The 26,796-nt window shown below is 39.7% G+C and overlaps 1 protein-coding gene across 9 annotated transcripts in view; it reads right to left on the minus strand.

Annotated features, from left to right (window-relative positions):
• PTPN20 (protein tyrosine phosphatase non-receptor type 20) overlaps positions 1 to 26,796 on the minus strand; it is a 123,813-nt gene that overhangs the window by 47,120 nt on the left and 49,897 nt on the right. For 7 of the 9 annotated variants that reach the window (XR_009734257.1, XM_061405611.1, XM_061405615.1 and 4 more), the window contains 2 exons: positions 22,931 to 23,146; positions 14,278 to 14,340 (listed from right to left, as the gene is read on the minus strand). Coding sequence is in view for 8 of the 9 variants with exons in the window: in XM_061405611.1 (XP_061261595.1) it covers positions 14,278 to 14,340; positions 22,931 to 23,146 (279 nt within the window). In the remaining variant the exon portion in view is untranslated. Of the gene's footprint in view, positions 1 to 11,303; positions 11,475 to 11,885; positions 13,400 to 14,277; positions 14,341 to 22,930; positions 23,147 to 26,796 lie in introns of those variants that run through there. The other 2 variants (XM_061405610.1, XM_061405609.1) reach the window with 2 other exon arrangements.

The following is a 26,796-nucleotide window of genomic DNA, read 5'->3' on the forward strand; positions in this document are numbered from 1 at the left end:
GCTCAATGACAGGCCAGCTTGGACAGTCCCTAAGGGACTCACGCACCGTTTTGTTTTGTAGGGCCAGAACTGCTCAGACTCTGACTGCTGTGTCTCTTTGATCTGGCCCTTTGTTGCAAACAGCTTTAATGTTCTGCTTCATTTTCTGCTTCATACAGGCGGAATTCCCTGTAAACAAGCACCCTAACACTACAGTACTGAGCTCTTCAGATGTATTTTTTGAGAGAATAAAAACACTAACAGGCATTTCTGTGAAGTAAGTTTTCTACGTTGGATTTGTGAGAAGATTGGTTCTGGATTGCTGACATCCCAAGTGCTGATACTGAGCAGAAAGGATACTGTTTGAGAATATTAATGCTGTTCTATGGTGTATAATTAACCAAAGCCCTCAAATATCTAGAAAGAATCATCAGCAGTAAGGAAGGCATGATCTTTCCCATGAAGGGACACTGAGTCATTTCCTTGGAGCTACTATCCAAGCTTGACTGTGTAGCGGACTCGGTTCCCCAGTTCCATAGCTCCCCAGCATTTCAGAAGACAAGTCCGAAGCAGCCCTTGACTTGTCGGAGGGCAGCCATGTCTTACTGTTAAATGAGCATTTCCTCTAACTTTGCTGCATCTGTTTGCTAGCAGATTAAAGCAATTCTCTTCGGTTCCTAGTTTGCTAAGAACTTTCTTTTTAAAAATCAAGTGGATATAAAATTTCATCAAAATTTTTTTCTGCATTTATTGAGCTGTGTGTAGGATTTTCCCTTTTAATCCATTAATGTGATGAATCACATTCATTGATTTTACATTGTTAAACTAATTTGGCATTTCTAGAATAAGCCAAATTTGATGATGATTCTTTTTATATTGCCATGAAAATTCATGAAAGACTTTGAAGTGGACCAAAAGGATTACTTGGTGTTCTCAATGGAGGTTATAATCCGTTTATATTAATAGTTATTGTAAAATATTGGCTATATTCCCTGTACTATAAATTTATTCTTATAGCTTATATTTTACCTAATTATGAATGATTTTTAAAATTTTTCCTGAGAACTAGGTTAGGGGTTCCCTATCATTAATTGATAAGATAAACACACATTTTGACTTGTGTATATTTTGTAATTAAAGTAATAATTACGCTGTCTTTAAACTGTCTTCTAACAGTTTTTTCCTGGGCTCAGTTTGCCACCACTTTGTCTCGGATATGTGCATACATGTTCATGTGTCAGATTGACCTGGTGAGTTCTCATAGTTCCTTTCCGGGTTTCGCTAGCAATGTTATGCTAATCTTTTTTTCTATCAGAGAACTGGATAAGATTGGAGAAATCTCTAATTATTTTTTTAGAACTTGCCAGTGAAGCCACCTACCTGGTTTTTATTGAGGAATGGTTCTAATTAGGAATCCATTTCTTTGACATTTTAAACCTACTTACTATGAATTTCTATTTTGATTATTAGTTTTAGTATTTTTCTAGGAATCTGTCCATTTCAAGTGTATTGGCACAAACTTATTGATATGCTTTCATTTTCTTTTTTCAACATTTTTATTGAGGGATAATTGACATATAACATTATGTAAGTTTTCAGGTATACAACATAATGGTTCTGTATTTGTATACACTGCAAAATGATCACCAGAACAAGTCTAGTTAACATCCTTTACCATATGTTTAAATTTTTTTTCTTGTGATGAGCACTTTAAAAATCTACTCTTTTAGCAGTTTTCAGATATTTTATTGGTGACCATATTATTATCAATGGTCACCAAGCTGTATATTATATTCCCATGACTTATTTTATAACTGGAAATTTGTACCTTTGACCCCCTTCACTCATTTCGTCCACTCCCCAGCTATGGCTTCTTCTGCTGCTAAGTCACTTCAGTCGTGTCCGACTCTGTGTGACCCATAGACGGCAGCCCACCAGGCTCTGCTGTCCCTGGGATTCTCCAGGCAAGAACACTGGAGTAGGTTGCCACTTCCTTCTCCAGTGCATGAAACTGAAAAGTGAAAGTGAAGTCGCTCAGTCGTGTCCGGCTCTTAGCGACCCCATGGACTGCAGCCCACCAGGCTCCTCCGTCCATGGGATTTTCCAGGCAAGAGTACTGGAGTGGGCTGCCATTGCCTTCTCCGGCTATGGCTTCTAGTAGACACCAATCTGTTTTCTATATCCATGAGCTTGGTCTTTGTTTTGTTTCATTTTTTAGATTTCACATTTAAGTGCGATCATGTAGTATTTGTCTTTCTCTGATTTATTTCACTTAGCATAATGTCCTCAAGGTCCACTCATGTTCTTGCAAATAGCAAGATTTCCTTTTCTGTTGCTGAATAGTATTCCACTGTGTGTATGTTTATCTGTGTGTGTGTGTGTGTGTGTGTGTGTGTGTGTGTGTGCGTGTGTGTGTATCTCACATCTATATCCATTCATCCATCTATGGATGAACACTTTGGTTGTTTCCATATCTTGGCTATAGTAATAATGCTGCTGTGAAGATGAGGGTACATATATTTTTTTCAAATTAGTGTTTTAATTTTCTTTGGATGAATACCTAGAAGTGGAATTGCTGGATCATAGAATAGTTCCATTTTTAACTCCTTAAGGTGTTCCCTTGTGGCTCAGCTGGCAAAGAGTCCACCTGTAATGCAGGAGATCTGGGTTCAGTCCCTGGGTTGGGAAGATCCCCAGAGAAGGGAACGGCTACCCACTCCAGTATTCTGGCCTAGAGAACTCTATGGACTGCATAGTCCACGGAGCGGCATGGCGGCTGGAGCTGCAGCTGCAGGGTGCTTGGGCGGTGGCTGTGCAGCGCTGGAGTGACTTGAAGGAGATACCCCATGTCCAAGGGCAAAGGAGAAGCCCCAGCAAGGTGGTAGGAGGGGCGAGATCGCATTTAGAGTCAAACTCCATACCCGCCAGAGACGCTCAGAGGGCTCAAACAAACCTTGTACAAACCAAGACCCAGAGACCCCACAGAGACTGAGACAGAACTGTGTTTGGGTGTCTCCTGAGGAGGTACGGGTCAGCAATGGACTGCTGCGGGGGCAGGGGCTCTGGGTGCAGTAGACCTGGGTATGGCATAAGCCCTCTTGGAGGAGGTCACCATTAACCCCACAATAGATCCTCCAGAACTTACACAGGATGTGGGGAAACAGATTCTGGGAGGGTACAAACAGAATCTTGTGCAAATCAGGACCCAGGAGAAAGGAGTCGTGACCCCACAAGAGACTGACCCATACTTGCCTGTGAGTGTCCAGGAGTCTCGGTGGAAGCACGGGTCAGCGGTCACCTGCTGCAGGGTTGGGGGCACTGAGTGCAGCAGTGCCTGCATGGGACCTTTTGAAGGAGGTCTCCATTATCTTCATTACCTCCACCATAGTTTGTCCAGGTCAAATAACAGGGAGGGAACACAGCCCTGCCCTTCAACAGAAAATTGGATTAACGATTTACTGAATATGGCCCCGCCCATCAGAACAAGACCCAGTTTTCCCCTCAGTCAGTTTCTTCCATCAGAAAGCTTCCATAAGCCTCTTATCCTTCTCCACCAGAGGGCAGATAGACTGAAAACCACAATCACAGGAAACTAACCAATATGGTCACATGAACCACAGCCTTGTCTAACTCAGTGAAACTATCAGCCATGCCATGTAGGGCCACCCAAGACAGACGGGTCATGGTAGAAAGTTTTGACAAACATGGTCCACTGGAGAAGGTAATGGCAAACCACTTCAGTATTCTTGCCTTGAGAACCCCATGAACAGTATGAAAAGGCAAAAAGATAGGACACTGAAAGATGAACTCGCCAGGTCAGTAGGTGCCCAATATGCTACTGGAGATCAGTGGAGAAATAACTCCACAAAGAATGAAGGGATAGAGCCAAAGAAAAAACAACACCCAGTTGTGTGTGTGACTGGTGATGGAAGTAAAGTCTGATGCTGTAAAGAGCAATATTGTATAGGAACCTGGAATGTCAGGTCCATGAATCAAGGCAAATTGGAAGTGATGAAACAGGAGATGGCAAGAGGGAACACTGACATTTTAGGAATCAGCAAACTAAAATGGACTGGAATGGGTGAATTTAACTCAGATGACCATTATATCTACTACTGTGGGCAGGAATCCCTTAGAAGAAATGGGGTAGCCATCATGGTCAACAAGAGTCCGAAATGCAGTACTTGGATGCAATGTCAAAAACAACAGAATGATCTCTGTTCGTTTCCAAAGCAAACCATTCAACATCATGGTAATCCAAGTCTACACCCCGACCAGTAATGCTGAAGAAGTTGAATGGTTCTATGAAGACCTACAAGACCTTCTAGAACTAACACCCCAAAAAGATGTCCTTTTCATTATAGGGGACTGGAATGCAAAAGTAGGAAGTCAAGAAACACCTGGAGTAACAGGCAAATTTGGCCTTGGGATACAAAATGAAGCAGGGCAAAGGGTAATAGAGTTTTGCCAAGAGAACGCACTGATCATAGCAAACATCCTCTTCCAACAACACAAGAGAAGACTTTACACATGGACATCACTAGATGGTCAATACCGAAATCAGATTGATTATATTCTTTGCAGCCAAAGATGGAGAAGCTCTATACAGTCAGCAAAAACAAGACCAGGAGCTGACTGTGGCTCAGATCATGAACTCTTTATTGCTAAATTCAGACTTAAATTGAAGAAAGCAGGGAAAACCACTAGACCATTCATGTATGACCTAAATGAAATCCCTTATGACTATACAGTGGAAGTGAGAAATAGATTTAAGGGACTAAATCTGATAGAGTTCCTGAAGAACTATGCACAGAGGTTTGTGACATTGTACAGGAAGCAGTGATCAAGATCATCCCCAAGAAAAAGAAATGTGAAAAGGCAAAATGGTTGTCTTAGGAGGGCTTACAAACAGTTGAGAAAAGAAGAGAAGTGAAAAGCAAAGGAGAAAAGGAAAGATATACCCATTTGAATGCAGAGTTCCAAAGAATAGCATGGAAATATCAGAAAGCTTTCTTCAGTGATCAGTGCAAAGAAATAGAGGAAAACAATGGAATGGGAAAGACTAAAGATCTCTTCAAGGAAATTAGAGATACCAAGGGAACATGTCATGCAAAGATGGGCTCGATAAAGGACAGAAATGGTATGGACCTAACAGAAGCAGAAGATATTAAGAAGAGGTGGCAAGAATACACAGAAGAACTATACAAAAAGATCTTCATGGCCCAGATAATCACGATGGTGTGATCACTGACCTAGAGCCAGACATCCTGGAATGTGAAGTCAAGTGGGCCTTAGAAAGCATCACTACGAACAAAGCTAGTGTAGATGATGGAATTCCAGTTGAGCTATTTCAAATCTTAAAAGATGATGCTGTGAAAGTGCTGCACTCAACATGCCAAAAAATTTGGAAAACTCACCAGTGGCCACGGGACTGGAAAAGGTCAGTTTTCATTCCGTCCCAAAGAAAGGCATGCTAAAGAATGCTCAAACTACCTTACAATCGCACTCATCTCACATACTAGCAAAGTAATGCTCAAAATTCTCCAAGCTAGGCTTCAACAATACATGAACCGTGAACTTCCAGATGCTCAAGCTGGATTTAGAAAAGGCAGAGGAACCAGAGTTCAAATTGCCAATATCTGTTATCATAGACAAAGCAAGAGAGTTCCAGAAAACCATCTACTTCTGCTTTATTGACTATGCCAAAGCCTTTGACTGTGTGGATCACAATAAACTGTGGAAAATTCTTCAAGAGATGGGAATACCAGACCACCTGATCTGCCTCCTGAGAAATCTGTATGCAGGTCAAGAAGCAACAGTTAGAACTGGACATGGAACAACAGACTGGTTCCAAATAGGAAAAGGAGTTCGTCAAGGCTGTATATTGTCACTCTGTTTATTTAACTTATAAGCAGAGTACATCATAAGAGATGCTGGAATGGATGAAGCACCAGCTGGAATCAAGATTGCCGGGAGAAATATCAATAACCTCAGATATGCAGATGACACCACCCTTAAGCAGAAAATGAAGAACTAAAGAGCCTCTTGATGAAAGTGAAAGAGAATTAAAAAGTTGGCTTAAAACTCAACATTCAGAAAACTTAGATCATGGCATCTGGTCCCATCACTTCATGGCAAGTAGATGGCGAAACAGTGGAAACAGTGACAGACTTTATTTTCTTGGGCTCCAAAATCACTGCAGATGGTGACTGCAGCCATGAAATTAAAAGACGCTTGTTCCTTGGAAGAAAGGTATGACCAATCTAGACAGCTTTTAAAAAGCAGAGAGATTACTTTGCCAACAAAGGTCCATCCAGTCAAGGCTATGGTTTTTCCAGTAGTCATGTACAGATGTGAGAGTTGGACTATAAACAAAGATGAGCATGAAGAATTGATGCTTTTGAACTGTGGTGTTGGAGAAGACTCTTGAGAGTCCCTTACACAGCAAGAAGAACCAACCAGTCCATCCTGAAGGAAATCAGTCCTGAATATTCACTGAAAGGACTGATGCTGAAGCTGAAACTCCCATACTTTGGCCACCTGATGCAAAGAACTGACTCATTTGAAAAGACCCTGATGCTAGGAAAGATTGAAGGCAGGAGGAGAACGGGACGACAGAGGATGAGAATGTTGGATGGCATCACTGACTCAATGGACACGAGTCTGAGTAAACTCCGAGAGTTGGTGATGGACAGGGAGGCCTCGCGTGCTGCAGTCCATGGGGTTGCAGAGTCAGACACGACTGAGGGACTGAACTGAATAGTCCATGGGGTTGCGAAAAGAGTCAGAAATGACTGAGCAACTTTCACTTTCACTTTAAGGGGCCTCCGTGGTGTTTTCTGTGATGGCTGCACCAATTTACATTCCCATCAATATTTTACGCAGGTTCCCCTTTGTCCACATGCCAAAACTTATGTATCTCTTTGGTAACAGCCAATCTGCCAGGTGTGAGGTGATGTTTCACTGTGGTTCTGATATGCACTTCCCTGACGATTAGTGATGCTGAGCATCTTTTCTTGGACCAGTAGGACATCTTGGGTGGAAAAAATGTCTGTTCAGATCATCTGCTCATTTTTTAAAAATCAGCTTCCTTTTTGGTTTGTTGTTACTTGTTGTTTGTTATTGAGTTGTGTGAGTTCTTTATAAGTTTTGGGCATTAACTCATTTTCAGGCATGATTTAGGAATATTTTATCTCTTCCTATAGGCTGCATTTTTCATTTCGTTGACAGTTTTCTTCGCTGTGCAGTAGCCTTTTAGTTTGATACGTTCTCACTTTTGCTTTTGTTTTTTTTTTTGTCTTTACTTGGAGCCTGCATTTTCTTTCTGTAAAGTCTCCAGATTCTATAATAATTTGTTTTCCATTCATGCTCCTCATTATTTATGCCTTCTCTCAGCTTTCTAGATGTCTTACTATTAATAGAATCAATGTTGATCAAGCTATATTGATTCCCCTTATTATATATTTGTTATGTCATTTGTTTCTAGTCTTAACTTCCTCCAACTTTACTTTGGCTAATTTTGCTGTCCTTTAACTTCTTGAGATTAATGTTTGTTTATCTTACTAATTTTGCCCTTTCTTTCCTAACATATGTATCTAAGGCCACAAATTCCCCTCTAAATATTGCTCTAGCTTTCTCAAAAAAGTTTTTCAAGTTTCCCCCTAAACTTTGTCACTGCATCTTACAAGCTGATATTCTTCTGTTTTCATTCATTTCAAAATATTTTCTAATTTCTCTTTTTTGTTTGACTCATAAGTTATTTAGGAGTACATTGTTAAATTTCCAAATACCTTGGAATTTTCAAAATACTTTTATATTGTTGATCTCCATTTAATTCCATAAACATATAGTTCTTTTCCTTTTACTTATATTGAGACTATTTTGAACCCCAAGTATAATCTGCTGGTGAATATTCCACACGCACTTTAAAAACTGTGTGTTCTGCTATAGTTTGGTGCAGTGCTCTACAAATGTCAATTAGGTGAAGCAGGGTGATACTGCTCCACAACTCTTTTACAGCCTTACTGATGTTCCGTCTACTTATTCCTATCAACTATTAAGAGGTAAAACCTTTAACTATAGTTGAAGATTTTTCTATCTTTCCACTTTTGTCAGTTCTATCAGTTTTTGGCTTCATATATTTTGAAGCTCTGGATTTGAAATGCCATTTTTCACATATGATATGTATTAAATGAAATGGGTTTCTCAGGCGGTGCTAGTGGTAAAGAACCTGCTTACCAATGCAGGAGACTTAAGTGATGGAGGTTCAATCCCTGGGTCAGGAAGATCCTCTGGAGAAGGGCATAGCAACCCACTCCAGTATTCTTGCCAGGAGAACCCCATGGACAGAGAACCCTGGCAGGGACTATGATCAATAGGGTTGCAAAGAATCAGACATGACTGAAGCACCTGAACATGCACACACATGCATTAAATATTCACAAATATATATGAGTCTATGGAGTCTACTTTTGACTATTTTGTTCCACTGAACCATTTATGTATCCCTATACTAGCATCACATTGTTTTAATTACTGTGACTTTGGACAATACCTTGATTATTGCTAAGGCAAACCCTCTCCCTTCCTCACAATTAATTTTTCTTTACAAAATATCATGGTTCATGCATTTATATTCATTCAGAATATCAGCATTGGTTGGTCAAGTTCCCGCTAAGTTTAATCTTCAGTATTTTATACATTTTATAGAATATATACGATACATATCCCTATTGCTCAGAGATACTTTTCCCATTAGAGATATATATCCGAGCTTAGCTAACTTCTTCTTTAAAGGGTCATGATGATAAATATTTCAGACTTTATGGGCCATATGATCTCTACCACCTTGCCACTGCCATTGCAGCACAAAAGCAGCTACAGACAATATACAAAGAAGAACTCTATTTACAAAAATAGGCAATAGGTCAGATTTGGCCTGCAGGCTAATTTGCTGACCCTTGATATGCTACTGCTGCTGCTAAGTCGCGTCAGCCGTGTCCGACTCTGTGCGACCCCATAGACGGCAGCCCACCAGGCTCCCCCATCCCTGGGATTCTCCAGGCAAGAACACTGGAGTGGGTTGCCATTTCCTTCTCCAATGCATGAAACTGAAAAGTGAAGGTGAAGTCGCTCAGTCATGTCCGATTCTTCACGACCCCATGGACTGCAGTCTACCAGGCTCCTCCATCCATGGGATTTTCCAGGCAAGAGTACTGGAGTGGGCTGCCATCGCCTTCTCCAGACCCTTGATATAGAGAAAGATTAATTTTTGGTGCATAGATATTTTTTATCCATACTTCATAATGAGTTTTCTAATACTATACTTGAGTTCACTATTTCTAGGTGGGCAAAATATCCAAACAAAAGATTATATGTTCCAATTTGCTAACATTTATGCCAATTATACCATTCTGCAATCTTATTGTGTTGGCTGGATAACTGTAGAGCAGTTCTCACTATAGTGCTAACAGGAGGTTCTGTTTTGTTAATCAGAAGACTCTATTTTTTCATCTCCAAATATGATGTTGCTTGCTAGTAGTATTTAAAAAATGTTGAGGTTTCAGATATGATGGTTGCATCAGATATCTTTTAAAATTCCTTCTAATTCAAACTGTCTCATTATGAGGTCATTAGTATTGCTTTGTGATTGTGGCAATGGACAAACTGAGTGCTCCCCTGAATGACTCATTGTCCCATCATTGACCTATTTAATGAATACTTTCCAATCTTCTCGTTTAGTTACTTGAAATTCAAGACAACATTAAGGAAAATTAATTTTTTCTGGAGATTAAGAAAAAGTAAGTAGAACATGAAACTTATTTGTTTTAAAGTTATTTAAGCTGTTTTCCTTGAAATTTTTCAGTATAAATAAATCACTGAAATGACCTTTGAGTAACAATTGTAAACTTAATAAAAAATTCAATAGTCCTTTAGACAAATTGGGGGTGAAAGGTCTGCCGGGAGCCAGCATGAGGAGCTCCGCCCGTGGCAAAGGTCATGAGGAAGGAGGCTTGGCATACACAAAGGCGGGATCGAGCCTCAGGAGTCCCCCTGGAAATTCTCGAGCATCTACCCCCAAAACCAGAGTCTGCCTACTTTCTGCTTTGTGCTCTCACCTACACCTCTGACTTTACGGGGGGCTGTCCCCCACTACCTCTCTCTGAAAAAAGAGTTAACTTACAGCTCCAGTTAATAATTCCTGGGTGTGACAGTGTTTCAACCTACAAACTCCTTTGGAAGTCCTCTAGCCTGCCTGAATAGGTTTTTCCGGCCTCATGTGATTGCTCAGAGCCTCCCAACTGTGAGAGGCATGAGGTGTTCTAAACTGTCTAAATACAGATTCCTTTGAGCAGTTAAAAGATTGATTAGAAATTGTATTGGTGAAGGGTTTTTCACTTGTTGGGTCAATGTTTGCTGCTGTTTCCATATCCCTTACCTGCTGTGTCCCTGGCAGTGTATTGATTAATATAATTGGTGTAAGTAGTAGCTTTAATGTTTGTAACCTGGGACCCTTGAGTTAATTCTTTTTCTTGTTGTAGCCCACCACACCTTTGCCCCGTAGGAATGCAACTTTATCTAATACTTTTGGAGGGTGTCGCCTGACTAATCACCTTTAGAGAAAAATAAGTTTTCTGAAGAAAGGGTCTTAAAATGTTAACAGGCCTCCGGGCCAGAAGATGATGCAAATCACCTAAACTTTTGCATATGATAAGTTTGCAGAAAGAAAGCCTGGCTTACTGCAGGACTCCACCCCTTCCCCCATTATCCTCTATGCATAACTTAAGGTATAAAAACTACTTTGGAAAATAAAGTGCGGGCCTTGTTCACCGAAGCTTGGTCTCCCCATGTCGTTCTTTCTCTCACTGAGGCTGAGAAATTATTCAGCCTCTTTTCTCCACTGAATTTCCTCACTGAGCTACCTTATTTAACCACTCTTTATATCTTTAATTAACATTTAAATAAGCTGTTGTTTCCTGATCGCCGATGCTGTCTCCCCTTCGAATTCCCTGGATCCACCGGGGCTGGACCCCGGCAAAGGTCCAAAAGACAACTAAATTGGTGAGACTTACATGAGCATAAAACCTACATTTATTCCTGAAAAGTTTGGGTCCAGTATATAAATTCACCAAGAGCATGTGATTTAAACTATATTTAAAGTTGAGGCTAATATGTACATATATGCTTATATTTAAATGTTGTAAAAGTTCCTCTAAATAAGCATTTATATACTCATATAGGTGTTAGTTAGGGCTTTCCTAGTGGCTCAGAGGTTAAAGCGTCTGCCTGCAATGAGGGAGACCTGGGTTCAACCCTGGGTCAGGAAGATCCCCTGGAGAAGGAAATGGCAACCCACTCTAGTATTCTTGCCTGGAGAATCCCATGGATGGAGGAGCCTGGTGGGCTACAGTCCACAGGGTTGCAAAGAGTCAGACACAACTGAGCGACTTCACTTTCACTTTCATAGGTGTTAGTGGGAGTTTCATATTCATATCCTAAGGCAAAAATTGATTTATTATTGGCATAAAACTTTGTATTTCAATTAGTCAAAAATTTTCAATTTGGGATTCACTTCCCCAAAACGAAATAAAAACAAATGCAATTAGTATTTTCATATTTACTTATTTCCCTGAAAAACTAAAAATTAGTCCAGCTATAAAAATATGAGGCAGACATTAAAGAAGAGACATGTTTCCATCAAGAATTGTGGAAATTTTTTTTATAAGAACATTTCAAGGTCCAAATAATAAAAATACTTCAGGCAATACATAGTAAATCTTTCAATTTAAATAATAGCATAGAATCCTTTTCATAAATATTACTGTACATTATATTTATTATTTTACTATGAGAGAAGAGAAAATTAGTAATATAAATATTAAACGCCAATCATCAAAATTAATGTTTACCACAGATTATTATTTACAAAAATAATGTAAATAGGCAAAATCAATTCATTTAATATAAATTACATTTCCAGCATTTAATTATTTTTAAAATGAGAAGTATCAATTTTAATTCAACCTATTCAAGTGTTCATTCAGCTAAGGGAACAAAATAAGCTCTTAAAAATTCAAGACTTATGGATTAATATTAGAAACCTTCTCAGTACAATGCAAAGACTTCTCTGATCTCAACTGAATTACATCATAGAAAGACATGTATCACTTGCTTTATAGTTTATAATCAAGTATAACTGGTCACTAAAATTCCTTGACAAAAATATCATTATAACTGTATGAGGCAAAGTCCTATAATAAGATGAATTTAATAATGGCCACATCTTTTGAAAAACAGAATATGGAAGTTTTCATTTTCACAACTACAAATTTGGTTCTCCAGAATCTGGTTCCCAAAGCCAACTTCTAAACGTCACGGCAGAGGTGGGGCAGTAATGGAAATAAATGATTTAATGGAACACTGAAGAAAAAAATAATCATCATAGATTTTAGTTTGAAAAATATATCTGGCGTAACAGATACCTGGAAGTACGTAATAAAGCTTATATCAAAGTTTATTGCCCTCTAAAGCTAAAGGGCAGAGATTAAGAGGCAAGTAAGATGTAATGTTTGCTTTTAACAAAGCAGACTAACATGTAAAGTGTTAGGGTGGGATAGGAAAGAACTCAAGAACGGGCAAAAATTTCCTCTTGGACTTCTACATAAACATCTATTTTAGTTTTGGACTGTCCACCAGTGTGCTCAAGTGATGGAGAAGAGGAACTCTGCCCACCCATGAAAATTCCCAGACCTTGTCCAGCTGCTCTAGAAAGGCAGCTTGTCCTTTGAGGTCCCTGGGGCTCCACAGGAGTAGAGAAATACAGCGAAAGGGAATCCAATTTGCATAGAAAGTTGACCCTTTCTAACTGGGTTCTTTAGTGACTTAAGCTATTCAAATACCACCTAAAAGTACAGACTCTAGTTAAAAAACGTGGATACGTATCTGTCTTGAAAATGCTTGTAAGAAATCATGATATAAGCTCATGATCTTGTGATCCTGAAAATTCTCAGCTCCCTCCAGCTGTCTTTCCAAATAAAATCTTAAATAATAGAGTTTAAATCCTTTACTGGGTTCTGTAATCTCTTCAACCAAATAGACGGAAGTCGTTTTACATAACTTTCATTTCATGGGAAAATATGGGAAGGTATTTGATATTACCTAAGTAAGATCAGTGGGTAAACACCATTTACCCCAAACCAAATGGCACTGCCTTCAGGGAACTGTCAGAAAGTCAAACGATATACCAAGAAAGCACATTTGTATAAGCAAAGCCCTTCAAGCACAGCTTGAACGTGTTCTTTAAGAGGAGGCTCCAAGCCACTTGCTTATAATTTCAAGTGTGAGGCAATAGTTCTTACTTTACAGTCCAAAGCTTCTGAAGAACTTCAAGCACAATTTTATAACAAAACATATACTGCTCCTAAACACACACATACATGAAAAACAATGGAATGTTAATTGAATACCAATATCCACTTTCAGAAAAGACATTTGTACTTTTTAACCACAAAGTGCCTAAAAAGAGTGCCTTAACCTAAAAAGAACTGCCTAAAAAAGGTTAACATTTAACCAAGAACTTCTTATATGAATACATTTTTTAAAGCATAAGGAAGATAAACGGTAATAATATAGTCTTTGGTCTAGAATTAGTTAACTGAACAGAGGGGAATCTGACTCAATATCAGTCTCTTTATATCTTCATTGGATGAATCAAATTTAAACTTTTTAAAGATGTAGCCTCACATCTCTTAGGCAACCCTAGTTCAAAGGAAATACTTCATATCACTGAACATTGCCTTAAAAAACCATAAAAAAGATTTAGGGGTACCTGTTTGTTTTTATTATCCATATTCTCTTGACCCTTCAATAATTAGTATAACTAATACCTGTGATATTTATGCTATCTTTTTTATGACATGCCAATGACTGATACTTTAGTTGCAAATAAATGTCCTAAAATTGCCATTCATAAATTTATGGAAAATAACTTTAGATATGTTACTTAAATAACATGGTATTATGGACTAAGCATGTGTTTGGGCATTAGGAGACTTCAGTTTCAGATTTGGCTCCTACACTTGCTCTCTGATAAAACAAACTTCATTGCTCTGAACTTGAGGTAGGTCATCAGTAATGTCAGAGCATAACTTATGTTTACCTCAAACAGTGAGAATTCCATGAAATTGTGTAGGTAAAACAGCTTTACAAATTGTAACGTGCTATACAATGTATGTTACAATGTAATATTCATCTTTATATCATTATTGTTCTTATGAGAATTTATGTGGCATGACTTACCTTTGTTTGGACCATTCCATGACGCTGTTCTCTCATTTGGCTCACTATATTCATGATGTCGAACTGTAACAGGATGACAGTAATTTTGTATTATCCAGAGAGGGGGAAAACACAAAACCCACAGATGCCTAAGGAGTATGCCATACTTCTTTCCAGTAAAAGATATCTCAAGATTTAACTGGCAAGTTCTCGTTTTCAGTCATAAGAGCATGTACTATGTTTAACCTAGTCTAGTGGATAAGGAAGACTTGTTCAAATGGGTTTCCAGGAAAAAGCAGGAAGCAATCATTTATAATAAGAAATGTTCTCCAAAAGAAATAACAACAAATTTGCCCCTGTGTATACTTTTCTGTTCTCCAAAGGGAGAACTTAAAGCAGCATTGTGATTCTGCAAGAGTCTGAAGCATAGAAAACCTTTTCTGGCCACAACAGTAACACAGCTGTTTCTCATATAAAGAGCCCTCTCAACTCAAATGGAGACCCTGAGCAGCAGTTGGCCCAACCCCAGATTCTGCACCTGTGCATGGAGAACAGCACTGCCCAGTGTGGTCACCAAGCTGGTGCAGGTCTGCAAAAGGCTGTTGCCAGACCAAAGTGAGCTAAGTCCAGAAACTGGTAACAAGTGTTTAGAAAATCTTAATGGCAATCTGACAGTGGTGCCATGCCAAGCAGCCTCATCAGTGGAACAGGATATAGACCAGCTCAGGTGTTGTTCAACTTGCTTGAAAAGTCACACGTGGTGCAAGCTGAGGACCAGACATGTGCAATAAGACCACATGAAATTTAAGATTTGTCAACTGTCAACTATCATCCAAAAGCACATAAAAATCAGAGAAATGTTAAGTATGCCTTTATTTTTACAACTTTGTGTTACTATAACTTAAAAGTTTAATTACTCCTTTAAATATTTTTATATTGAAATAACTATAGATACATAGTAAGTTGCAAAAAATGTACAGGGATAGTCTGTGTATCTTTTCACCTAGTATTATACCAATTAGAGTATAATATCGAAACCAGGAAATTGACATTGGTATAATTTACTAGCCTTTTCATATTTTGCCAGTTTTACACGCAATCATTCGTCAACATAGGCATACATGTATTATTGTATACAAAGTTATCACACGTGAAGATCCATGTAACTGCAGCCACAACCAAGACGCATAACTATAGCACCATAAGCCTTCCTCCTGTTGTCTATTAGAACTACCCACCCGCTCCAACTGCCTCAACCCTTGGCGACCAGTAATCTGTTCTGAATCTCTACAGTTTTGTTATTTCAAGCAGATTATATAAAGGAATCATTTAATATCCAATTTTTTGAGACTTTTTGTCATTGCTGATTGCTTTGAGATTCATGAAAATTGAGTATATCAATAGTTCATTCCTTTTTGTTACTAAATAGTATTCCACAGTCGGAGAAGGCAATGGCACCCCACTCCAGTACTCTTGCCTGGAAAATCCCATGGATGGAGGAGCCTGGTGGGCTGCAGTCCATGGGGTTGCGAAGAGTCGGGCACGACTGAGCGACTTCACTTTCACTTTTCACTTTCATGCACTGGAGAAGGAAATGGCAACCCACTCCAGTGTTCTTGCCTGGAGAATCCCAGGGACGGGGGAGCCTGGTGGGCTGCCGTCTCTGGGGTCGCACAGAGACGGATACGACTGAAGTGACTCAGCAGCAGCAGCAGCACCAGCAGCAGTATTTCACAGTATGGGTGTGTTGAAGGACATCTAGGTTGTTTTCCAGTTTAGGGGGATGATAAATAGATGTGCTATGAACACATACATACAGGTTTTTACATGAACTGAAGTTTTCATTTCCATGGAATAAACACCCAAGAGTATTATTGCTAGGATTATATGGTAAGATTAGTTTAATTCTGCTTTTGTTTTTTTTTTCTAAGAAATTTAAAAACTACTTTCCAGACTGGATGCACCATTTTACATTCATTCCTATAAGCAATGGATGCTGCTGCTGCTCACTCGTGTCTGACACTTTGAGACCCTATGGACTGTAGCCCACCAGGCTCCTCTGTCCGTGGGATTCTCCAGGCAGGAATACTGGAGTGGGTTGCCACTGCTCCTCCAGGGGATCTTCCTGCCCCATGGATCAAAGCCATGTCTCCTGCATTGGTAGACAGAGTCTTCACCACTGAGCCACCTGCGAAGCATAAGCAATGTATAACTAATCCAGTTTTTTTCAAATCTTCATCAGCACTTGGTGTTGTCATTATTTTTTGTATTGGCCTTTCTAATCAATACCTAGTGATATTTCACCATGGTTTTAATTTCATTTTGTTGTCGTTGTTCAGTCGCCAAGTTGTGTCTGACTATTCTCAATCCCATGGATTGCAGCACGCCAGGCTTCCCTGTCCCTCAGCATTTCCTGGAGTTTGCTCAAACTCATGTCCATTGAGTCAGTGATGCCACCCAGCCCTCTCATCCTCTGTCGCCCTTTTCTCCTTCTGCCTTCAATCTTCCCCAGCAACAGGGTCTTTTCTAATGAGTCAGCTGTTTGCATCAGGTGGCCAAAGCATTGAGCTTCAACATCAGTCCTTCCATAGAGTATTTAGGGTTGATTTCCTTTAACATTGACTGGTTTGAAATCTCTTTGATTTCATTTACCTAAAGGCTAATGAAGTTGAGCCTCTTTTCATGTGACTGTCATTGATTCATCCTTATCATTGAAACTTCATGTCTTTTACCTATTTTCTAACTGAATTGCTTGCTTACTTATAAGGTTTGAGGTCTTTACAAATTCTAGGTGTGAGACCTTTGTTGGACATGTGGTTGCAAACAGTTTCTCTGAGTCTGTAGCTTGTCTTTCCATCTACCTCACAGGGTCTTTCACAGAACGAATTATTTTCATTGGCTTTTCCCCTAATATTAGCGATGGCAAGAATGTACGCTCTACCCGTTTTCAATACAACACTTGAAGCTCCAGGTAGTGCAGTGAGACCAGATAAAGAAATAAGAAGCAAATGCATTGGGAAGGGAGAGGCATGTCCCTGCTTGCGGCTGGGATGATCATCTATGTAGAAGATCTCAAGGAATCTAAAAACAGAACAAAGCAGGGCAAAACACCCTCTTAGAACCAAAAAGTGAGTTCAACAAGATCACAGGATACAAGATCAACATGAAAAAATCAACTGCACTTGTATATACATGTACATACAATGAACACAATAGTAAAAACACAATACCATTTACTGCTTGAAAGAAAATGAAATAAGATAAATCTAACAAAACACGTACAGAAGCTGTATGATGAAAATAACAAAATGCTGATGAAAGAAATCAAAGAAGATCAAAGAAGACCTAAATAAATTGACATACCACATTCATATTGGAAGATCCAACATAGTAAAATTCATCCTATCAAAATTCATCAAGCTTTTTTTATAAACATAGAAAAGCTAATTTTAAAATTTATATTGAAAGGCACAGACTTATAATAGCTAAAACAATTTTGAAAGAGAAAGAATCACTCTCCCTGTGTTAAGATTTCCTATATAGCTACAGGAATCCAAAGTGTGGTATTGGCAAAGGATAGATACATAGATCAGTGAAACGGAATATGGAACTAGAATATTCAAAATATTCAAACGAAATGATTTTGAACTAAATATTCAAAATCATTTCTGACAAAGGTGCAAAAGCAATTCAGTGGAGGAAGAATAGCCTTTTCAACAAAGGAAACTTAACAGCTGGACATCTTTAGGCAAAAAAAAAAAAAAAGTGAACCTTGACTTAAGCCTCGCCCCTTCTAAAAACAATGAACTCAAAATGGGCTACAGACTTAAATGTCAAACATGAAACCATAGAACTTGAAGAAATGACATTGGAAAGATTCTTTGGGACCCAGGCAAGGTGAAGAGTTCTCAAACTTGACACCGAAAGAATGATCCATGAAAGGAAATATGATACAAATTCAACTTCATTGAATTTAGAATCCATTGTTTCTTGAAAGTCTGTTTTATAATTTATATTTTAAGATTAGGCAAGTTATGGAAATAAATTTGTATTATTCATTTTTAACCTTAATTTACTGATAGCAAAAGAAGTGTCACTGGATTGTCTTCTCAAGAAAAGCACAGCTTTTCTGAATATAGCTTTAGTGGTTAACCAAATAATAATAATGGAAGTAACTGCAAAGAAATGAAGACCAAAAGAGTTCATGTTAATTTTACCTGGAATTATGATTCCTCATATATTGAGTTTTAGAGCCATTATTGACTGTGAAGTGCTAAAACCACACTTGTATTAATTGCAAAGATGTACTGGCTAACATAGCAAAGAAACAATTAAAATTTACTTGTCACATACAGAACAAAAGAAATAGGCTCCAAGACAAAAGAATTATTTTAAAGAATACTAAATTAAAAAGCTCATGTTCAATATTTCACATGAAACATATATACTTTGCAGACTTACAAAATTATGCTTTGAACGGCTAAGATTAAAAACACATACACGACAACCAGACAATGGTGATAGAAGTCATACTGAAAGTGTTTTATTGAAAATTTGGAGTGAAGGTGTGGCAGAAAAAGGTCAAGTTCCATTTTTCTAATGAAATCACAGTGTGACAAATTCAGGGACTGGCGAGTGATACAGAGCAGTACCAGCTCACAAAACAAAAGTAGCAAAGTATTTACCATCACAACTTATTGAATAAAAGATACTGCTAACATAATGACTCAGTATATGTGTGATTTGAACATGAAGTGATAAGAAAGAAGAATTTTTCCTTTTCTGTTTTATTACTGGCAATTACAACTAACTAATTTTAAATGGCACAAAATTGCTCACAAATATGGTTTTTCCAGTAGTCATGTATGGACGCGAAAGTTGGACCATAAAGAAAGCTGAGCACCGAAGAACTGGTGCTTTTGAACTGTTGTGTTGAAGAAGACTCTTGAGAGTCCCTTGGACTACAAGGAGATCAAATCAGTCAATCCTAAAGAAAATCAGTCCTGAACATTCACTGGAAGGACTGATGCTGAAGCTGAAATTCCAATACTCTGGCCACCTGATGCAAAGAACTGACTCATTGCAAAAGAGTCCTCATTGCTGGGGAAGACTTAAAGCAGGAGAAGAGGACAGAGAATGAGATGCTTGGATGGCATCACTGACTCAATGGACATGAGTTTGAGCAAGCTCAGGGAGTTGGTGATGGACAGGGAAGCCTGGTGTGCTGCAGTCCATGGGGTTGTAAAGAGTCGGACACGACTGAGCGACTGAACTGAACTAATTTTAAATGGCATGAAATTGCAAAGTACGACATTGTCATCAAATGTAATTTGGAGCTTAAGTTTTGTGTAGGATTATGTTCTGGTCGTAGAACTGCAATGACAAGAAAACAGTCTGAGATAGTTACACAGATTAAAGAATTTATCCCAAATGTGAGTCTGTTCTAGTGAGGTGGATGAACCTAGAGACTGTTACACTGAGTGAAGTAAGTCGGAAAGAGGAAAACAAATATCATACGTTAACGCATATACGTGGAATCCAGAAAAATGGTACTGATGAATCTATTCGCAAAGCAGGAATAGAGACACAGCCGTAGAGAACAGACTTGTGGACACGGTGAAGGGAGGAGAGGTTGGGACACGCTGAGACAGTAGCTCTGAGACATATGAATCACCATATGTAGAACAGACAGCTGCACGGGGAGCTGCTATACGACACAGGGAGCTCAGCTTGGTGCTCTGTGACAGCCTCGAGCGGCAGGATGCGGTCGGAGGTGGGAGAGAGGTTCAGGAAGGAGGGTGCATATGTATGCTTGTGACTGATTCACGCTGTTGTATGTCAGAGACCAATACAACACTGTAAAGCAATTACCCTCCAATTAAAAACAAATTTTTAAAAACAGTCTTGCTACCAAAAAAACAAAAACCAAAGAACCCCTTCCAGATGAACCAGACAGTGTGTTTAGTGATACGGTAAGTATTTTTGATTTTGTGAAGGTTAATGTGTTAAATTTTGGACTATTCACTTCGTTACATAATAATATGGTAACTGATATTTAACTGTCGCTGTATGATGAACAGCATGTTAGAGGGGAAAGTTCTATCAAGAATGTTTCAACTACAGAACAATCTCAGGTTTTCCTCAAGAGAAGAGCCAGCTTGTTCCCAGTGTTTTAAGGATTTTTACGCAAGCTTACTTAAAAATAAAACTGACTATAAAATAACAGTAAAAAGAAATAAAGCATTATATTTTCTCAGATCTTCATATCCTTTAGAGTTATAACTGATAAACTAATCTTAAAATGTCGGTCACATGTGGCTGAAAGCAGCCTGCAGCATGTAGGACTCTCTGTGTGAGTTCCACAGCACACAAACCGGTCTGCATCCTGTTTACCAGACCAACCCACTGTCACGCTCGTGGATGTCTCTGAAATATATCAAACTGCTTTGAAAGTTTCTAAATGCTTACTCTCAATTTCAGCAAACTTATCTTTCTGCAAATAACAAACATTCACAGATTGGTACTGGTCTAAGACCATACTTTGAGTAGCTCTGGTGAACAAAATTTCTGAAAAGAGTAGAGATGGGCATCAGTAAGGATACTGGACATCTCAAGCCTCTATGAAAAGCCAATAAGGCAACAATGAATGCATTTCCTATTTCTGAACCATTTTCCATCAAATCTGCTGCTGCTGCTGCTAAGTTGCTTCAGTCGTGTCCGACTCTGTGCGACCCCATAGATGGCAGCTCACTAGGCTCCCCCGTCCCTGGGATTCTCGGGGCAAGAACACTGGAGTGGGTTGCCATTTCTTTCTCCAATGCGTGAAACTGAAGTTGCTCAGTCGTGTCCGACTTAGCGACCCCATGGACTGCAGCCCACCAGGCTCCTCCATCCATGGGGTTTTCCAGGCAAGAGTACTGGAGTGGGGAGCACCCTTAATTGTAAAATACATTACTATTTTACATACTGCTAAGAAAAACACTGTTATTTAAGCTGACAGATGACTTATTATAAACCACATTTTGAGTTTGCAAAAGGTATAACGGCAGGGGAAAAAAAGTGCTCCGTAGAAGCATAAAATACAATATTTATAGTTTTTACAATTTCTATAAGTTATATAAAATGAGAACAAATATAAACAAATTAATTATGATGAAGAACATATAAAATAAAAATTATGCTAATGTATTTTCTGTTAAAAGGATAAAACAACATTAATTACAGGAACAGGTAACATCAGATTCATACTACTGAAATTTTCAGCATTTTTTAGTATTTTTGTCATTTTTTGACCACCCAGTTTATATTCCTGTTTGTAATAAAACTCTCAGCTTGCTTTGGGAAACCGTTACTTTTTTATCCTCAGCCTTATAGCCTAGAGTAGTCCTGACTTTAATGGACCAGTATCTCCCACAGTGGTTAGTTTAAGGAAAGGGTTATAGCTGAATCACAAACAGGGAAATGCTAGGAGATACTGGCTCAAGCTTCTGAGAAGAAGAGACTTCCTCTGTCCTTTAGAAAGTCCCTGGTAGAGGCCATTTTTCTATCCCCGACATAATGCGACCTTAGGATGTAAACATGTAGAACTTATGCAACCCATTTGTTGTCATAGGGGTGGCCTGGTCACTGCTGGGGTATAACTGCATATAGCCTGAGAGAGCAGTGATTTAACATTTATGCTGATAATAAGAAAACCGCAGAATTTGCCTATCAGGGCAAATGCCTCCCAGCCCTTGTTGCCTTTTGACTGAGCTGCCGACTTTCCTATTCCGTGGAGACACAGTAAGAGGCACCACCCTCCCCAGCCCAAGTGCCTGCTAAGTAAACAATGTCTTCCCTCACCTCGGCAGCACAGGAAAGCAGTTCAGTACAAGCAGGCCTTCTGGGGCACAAATCTAAAGTCATGCTCCCTAATTAGTCAATCTAAAGGTAAGAGTAAAATCACTACATGTCTAATTCTTGTGTCTGTCTCTTAGCTGGTTCCAAATTTAGGAAGAAAGTAAAGAATTGTTAATGGTTGACTAACACCCAGCAATATTATTATCCTTATTTTATGTAAGAGAAAACTAGATTTCAGAGAAAATGAGCAATTTGTACAAAGACACCAAAATCTAAAGTGTGTGGCAAACTAGCAGTCAGACCCAGGGACCTCTCATTAACTCTGAAGTCTACTTTTTTCCCCAATGTGCTCACATGCATGTATTTCTATTCATTAAAAACAGACACACCTTTGGGCCTTCCCCAGTGATCCACTGGTTAAGAATCCATGTTTTCACTGCAAAGGGCACAGGTTTGACCCCTGGTCAGGGAAGTAAGATCCCACATGCTGTGCAGGGCAACCAAAAAATAAACAGGCACACGTCACTGACATTCTTTAACAAGACTCTAAAAACTGTACATGTGGGTGGAAGCAAGAAAAGAAAAATGGACTCATATTTACTGTACTCCAGACATTGTCTGAAGCCATTCATTTGCATTATCTATTTAGTTTAATCCTCAGAACCACCTCCAAGAACCTGCAGCCATTAAGTCAGAAGCAGGTATCGAAAGCTGACACGCTTTCTATTGACTCAGTTGCTCTTGAAGGCCAAATATTAGTCTCCAGCTATGAGAAGGCTGTTAGAAATAGTGTTTACTAACAGCATCAGTTTGGGTGCTTAATTCACACACTTACCGTAAAGTTCTTTTCAATGGCACAGAATACGACATCCACACACAGGAACACCCCTGTCCGACCCACGCCTGCGCTGCAGTGGACGACGACGGGCCCTGTGAGGTGGCTCTTCCTCACATAACGAACGTACTTTATAAACCCTTCTGCTGAAGCAGGAGTGCCATGGTCTGGCCAGTTGGTGAACTGCAAGTGTTTCACAAAGTGACTAGCTCCCGTCTGTGGGGGCGGGGGTGGGGAGGGAGAGAGACAGGGAAGGGGAGAGAGAGAAGAGAGATTTATCAACTCCTCATATTAGAGAGCTTCTCTTAATTTCTAATATGCCACAAATAGTAATAATAATGGCCATATGGTAATACATTAATAAAAATAGGACTACTAACAGGTAACATGAATTTAGGACTTACTCTGGAGGAACGGTGCCAAAGACTCCACATGCATTATCTCATTTAATCCTCACATCAGCCCTGGGGTGGCAGACACTGTGTTATCCTCATTTTACAGATGAAAAAGTAAGAATTTGAGTGACTGATAGATGTATGCTAGGTCAGGAGGCTCATATGTTTAGAGCTGGGACAATAATGTAGTCCTTCCAAATCTAACGCTACCATCTTTCTTCTGCACCATGAGAATGCAGAAGAAACCAAACAAACCAGGAATCCAAAACAGAGTGGAAATGAGCTAACATGTTGGGAATAATGTAGGAAAGCAATATATCTTGGATTCAATATTATGATGTGCTGTGCTTAGTCGCTCAGTCATGTCCAACTCTTTGCGACTCCATGGACTGTAGCCCTCCAGGTTCCTTGGTCCATGGGGATTCTCCAGACAAGAATACTAGAGTGGATTGCCATGCCCTCCTCCAGGGGATCTTCCCAACCCAGGGATATAACCGAGGTCTCCCGCATTGGAGGCGGATTCTTTATTCTTCACCAGAGAAGCCCAAATATGATACTAAATTTAATTAAAACAGGTAGGTGCTGTCAAGCTGCTTAATCAGGGTTTGATGGGAAGCAACCTCCTCTGGCAACCAGGACAGGGTGGTTAATGACCATGTGAGTAGACTTTGGTCCTTATTCTTTCGCTGAGCCCCCTGAAAGTGGAGTTATGGACTCTCCCAGGGGTTGACAGATAAGATGCTTTGAGTTTACCCATCATTCTTTCAGAGGGTTCACCCCTTCCCCAGTGTGGAACCCTCATTTTACTCCAGTGGGCACGCTTGTGAAGAAATTCAGGAAGGATTTCTCACTCCTTCTCTACTTCTCCTTAATGCACCACTTTTCCCCCCCAAGTTCCAAATAAAAATACCATTTTCTATGGTGTTAGAAAATAGACTCAAGTTTGAATCATTGGTGCATGAAACTGGACGAGGCGAACGATGCTTAAAAATCGCGTGAAGGAACCAGTGAGGATAGGTCTCACTCCATCACGTATTTCAGGAATTAAACCTTTCCTACACTGGTGACCACTGAGAATCTGCACAAAGGTGGGCATCACTGCTTTCCTGACCCAGTACATGAGGCAGATTCTTCAAACGTCAGCCCCATGGTCTTGAGATCTGGGAACATCAGTCCAAAGGCCACCATTCTAGATCACCTTGCCAACTCCACAGGTGGACCTGAACATTTGAATCTTTTCAGACGGATTGTTCCTCTGGGCCTCCCACCTGACCTATATTCTCCAAGCATGCTGTCCTTCTCTGCCACAGCACACATCACATGCCATTTAGAACTGGTGTCTTCCTTCCCCACTAGACTGTAAGTACTCTAAGAGTGGAGCCTGTGCCTGCTTTCTACCTCCAGCGCCTGACACAGTACTTGGTTCACATCGGGGAATCAAGTGTTAGGAGAGGGAGGCCTCAGGCAAATCCCCGGGCATACAGAGCAAAGGCAGGGCCTCAGCACAGAGCAAAGGCAGGGCCTCACACGCAGCTAGCAAGCCCGACGTCAATTTCAAACACTGTTATTATTCTCGGCCTCCCTGGTCACACCACTGTGTACTCTGATCTTCAGACTCCTCAATTCTTTCTTTCTGTCTCTCTCCCGACTTTATCTTTTCAATATCTCCCTTCTCACTCAGACCCCCAGCTCAGTTCAGTCGCTCAGTCGTGTCCAACTCTTTGCCACCCCATGGACTGCAGCATGCCAGGATTCCCTCTCCATCACCATCTCCCAGAGCTTGCTCAAACTCATGTCCGTTGAGTCAGTGATGCCATCCAACCATATCATCCTCTGTCATCCCCTTCTCCTCCTGCCTTCAATCTTCCCCAGCATCAGGGTCTTTTGCAATGAGTCAGTTCTTCGCATTGAGTGGCCAAAGTATTGGAATTTCAGCTTCAGCATCAGTCCTTCCAGTGACTGAATTCCTTTAGGATTGACTGGTTTGATCTCCTCAGGCCCCCATGCTACAGTGAACTCTTGGAAGGCATCATCACTTCCCTAAATGCTGCTTCTACTTCCTTGCCTTGCCTCCATGGGTGTTGCACTCTGCAGTTCTCTCTAATCCAGGCAACCTATTCTCCTGTGCTCCAGGTACTACAGAGTCTAGAGATTAGTTGCATTCTCCTTGCTGCCCAACACAATTTCCAACTCATTATTTCTTCTCCTTGTACAAAAACTCCACTTCTTTTTAAGTTTCATACCTCTTAACTTTGTCTTCTCATCACTGTCACCTTACCACAGATTCTGACAGGGCAAATTTGGGATCTCAACAGCCAAACCGACACGCTGGCCTCACATTTTTATTTCTCTCTTACAGAGGAGGCCATTCATGTCTTCTAGTCCTCACAGTGTGATTACTTCTTGGACTCACCATCACCTATAATGGCCAGTATCAAAAATCTTCCAGTTCTCAGATTCCAACATCATTTTCTGAGCAAAAACTCTTATGCTACTGCTTTATCTGTGCTTCACCTCCAACAATGTGACTAGATGGAATTCTGCCCTTGACGTCCTCTATTTCCTCCTAGCTGCTGACTCCATTCATCTCCCTAAGTTTAGACTTTATGACTGATTATCTAAATCATTCTCTTACCAAACTGTCAACTCCATTCATCCTTTGAATCTTGCCACATATCCTGAGCAACATCCCTCCCTGAATCAGTCCCATAATCTCTGTTCAGGAATCCCATGGTTAGGAAAAAAAAAAAAAAATCACATAGTTGCATATTTTATTGTTATAGCAAATTATGGGTTCCAACCTCAGCACCTTCAGCAACCTTTTCCTGATCATTGCCTGTGCTCCAACCAACTTCTTCGGTGATGATTCCAAATCTCATCACTCTTCAAGTTTCCAATTTAACTCCCACCCCTTCACTCCTATAGAACACATGTATTACCTACTTGCTAATCAAATCCACTTAGAGCAATGTAACATCACTTTCTCTTATAACTCATTCCTTTGCTATTTTCTGAGTCTGTTAGAGCAAGACATGAATTGTTCTATGGATTATTCTAGACCAATACTTCCCAGTATTACTTTCTACAAGAATGCAGACGCTCTGTATCTGTGCTGCCCATGTGGTAGTCACTAGTAATATGTGATTAAACACTAGAAGTATGGCTATTGCAAGTGAGGAACTAAATTTGGTATTTTATGTAAGTTTAAATAATTTAAATCTAAAACAGTCAAATGTGGCTATCACATTGGACAGTATAATTTTTGAACACTCCTTATAAGTCACAAGTCATAAGTCATATAAAGTCTGCCAATTTTATCAGAAAAGCATCAAAGTCTTTGCTTTCTGTCTAATTGCTAGTTGCCCTAAGTTGATCATATACCCTTCTTAATAAAATTCTTCAATGTCTCCTAATTATCTTCATAATAAAGTTTGTGCTCCTTAGCTGAAATCCAAAACATTTCATGTTCCG

This window comes from Bos javanicus, chromosome 28 (assembly GCF_032452875.1).
Source record: "Bos javanicus breed banteng chromosome 28, ARS-OSU_banteng_1.0, whole genome shotgun sequence".
Taxonomy (NCBI): Eukaryota; Metazoa; Chordata; class Mammalia; order Artiodactyla; family Bovidae; genus Bos; species Bos javanicus.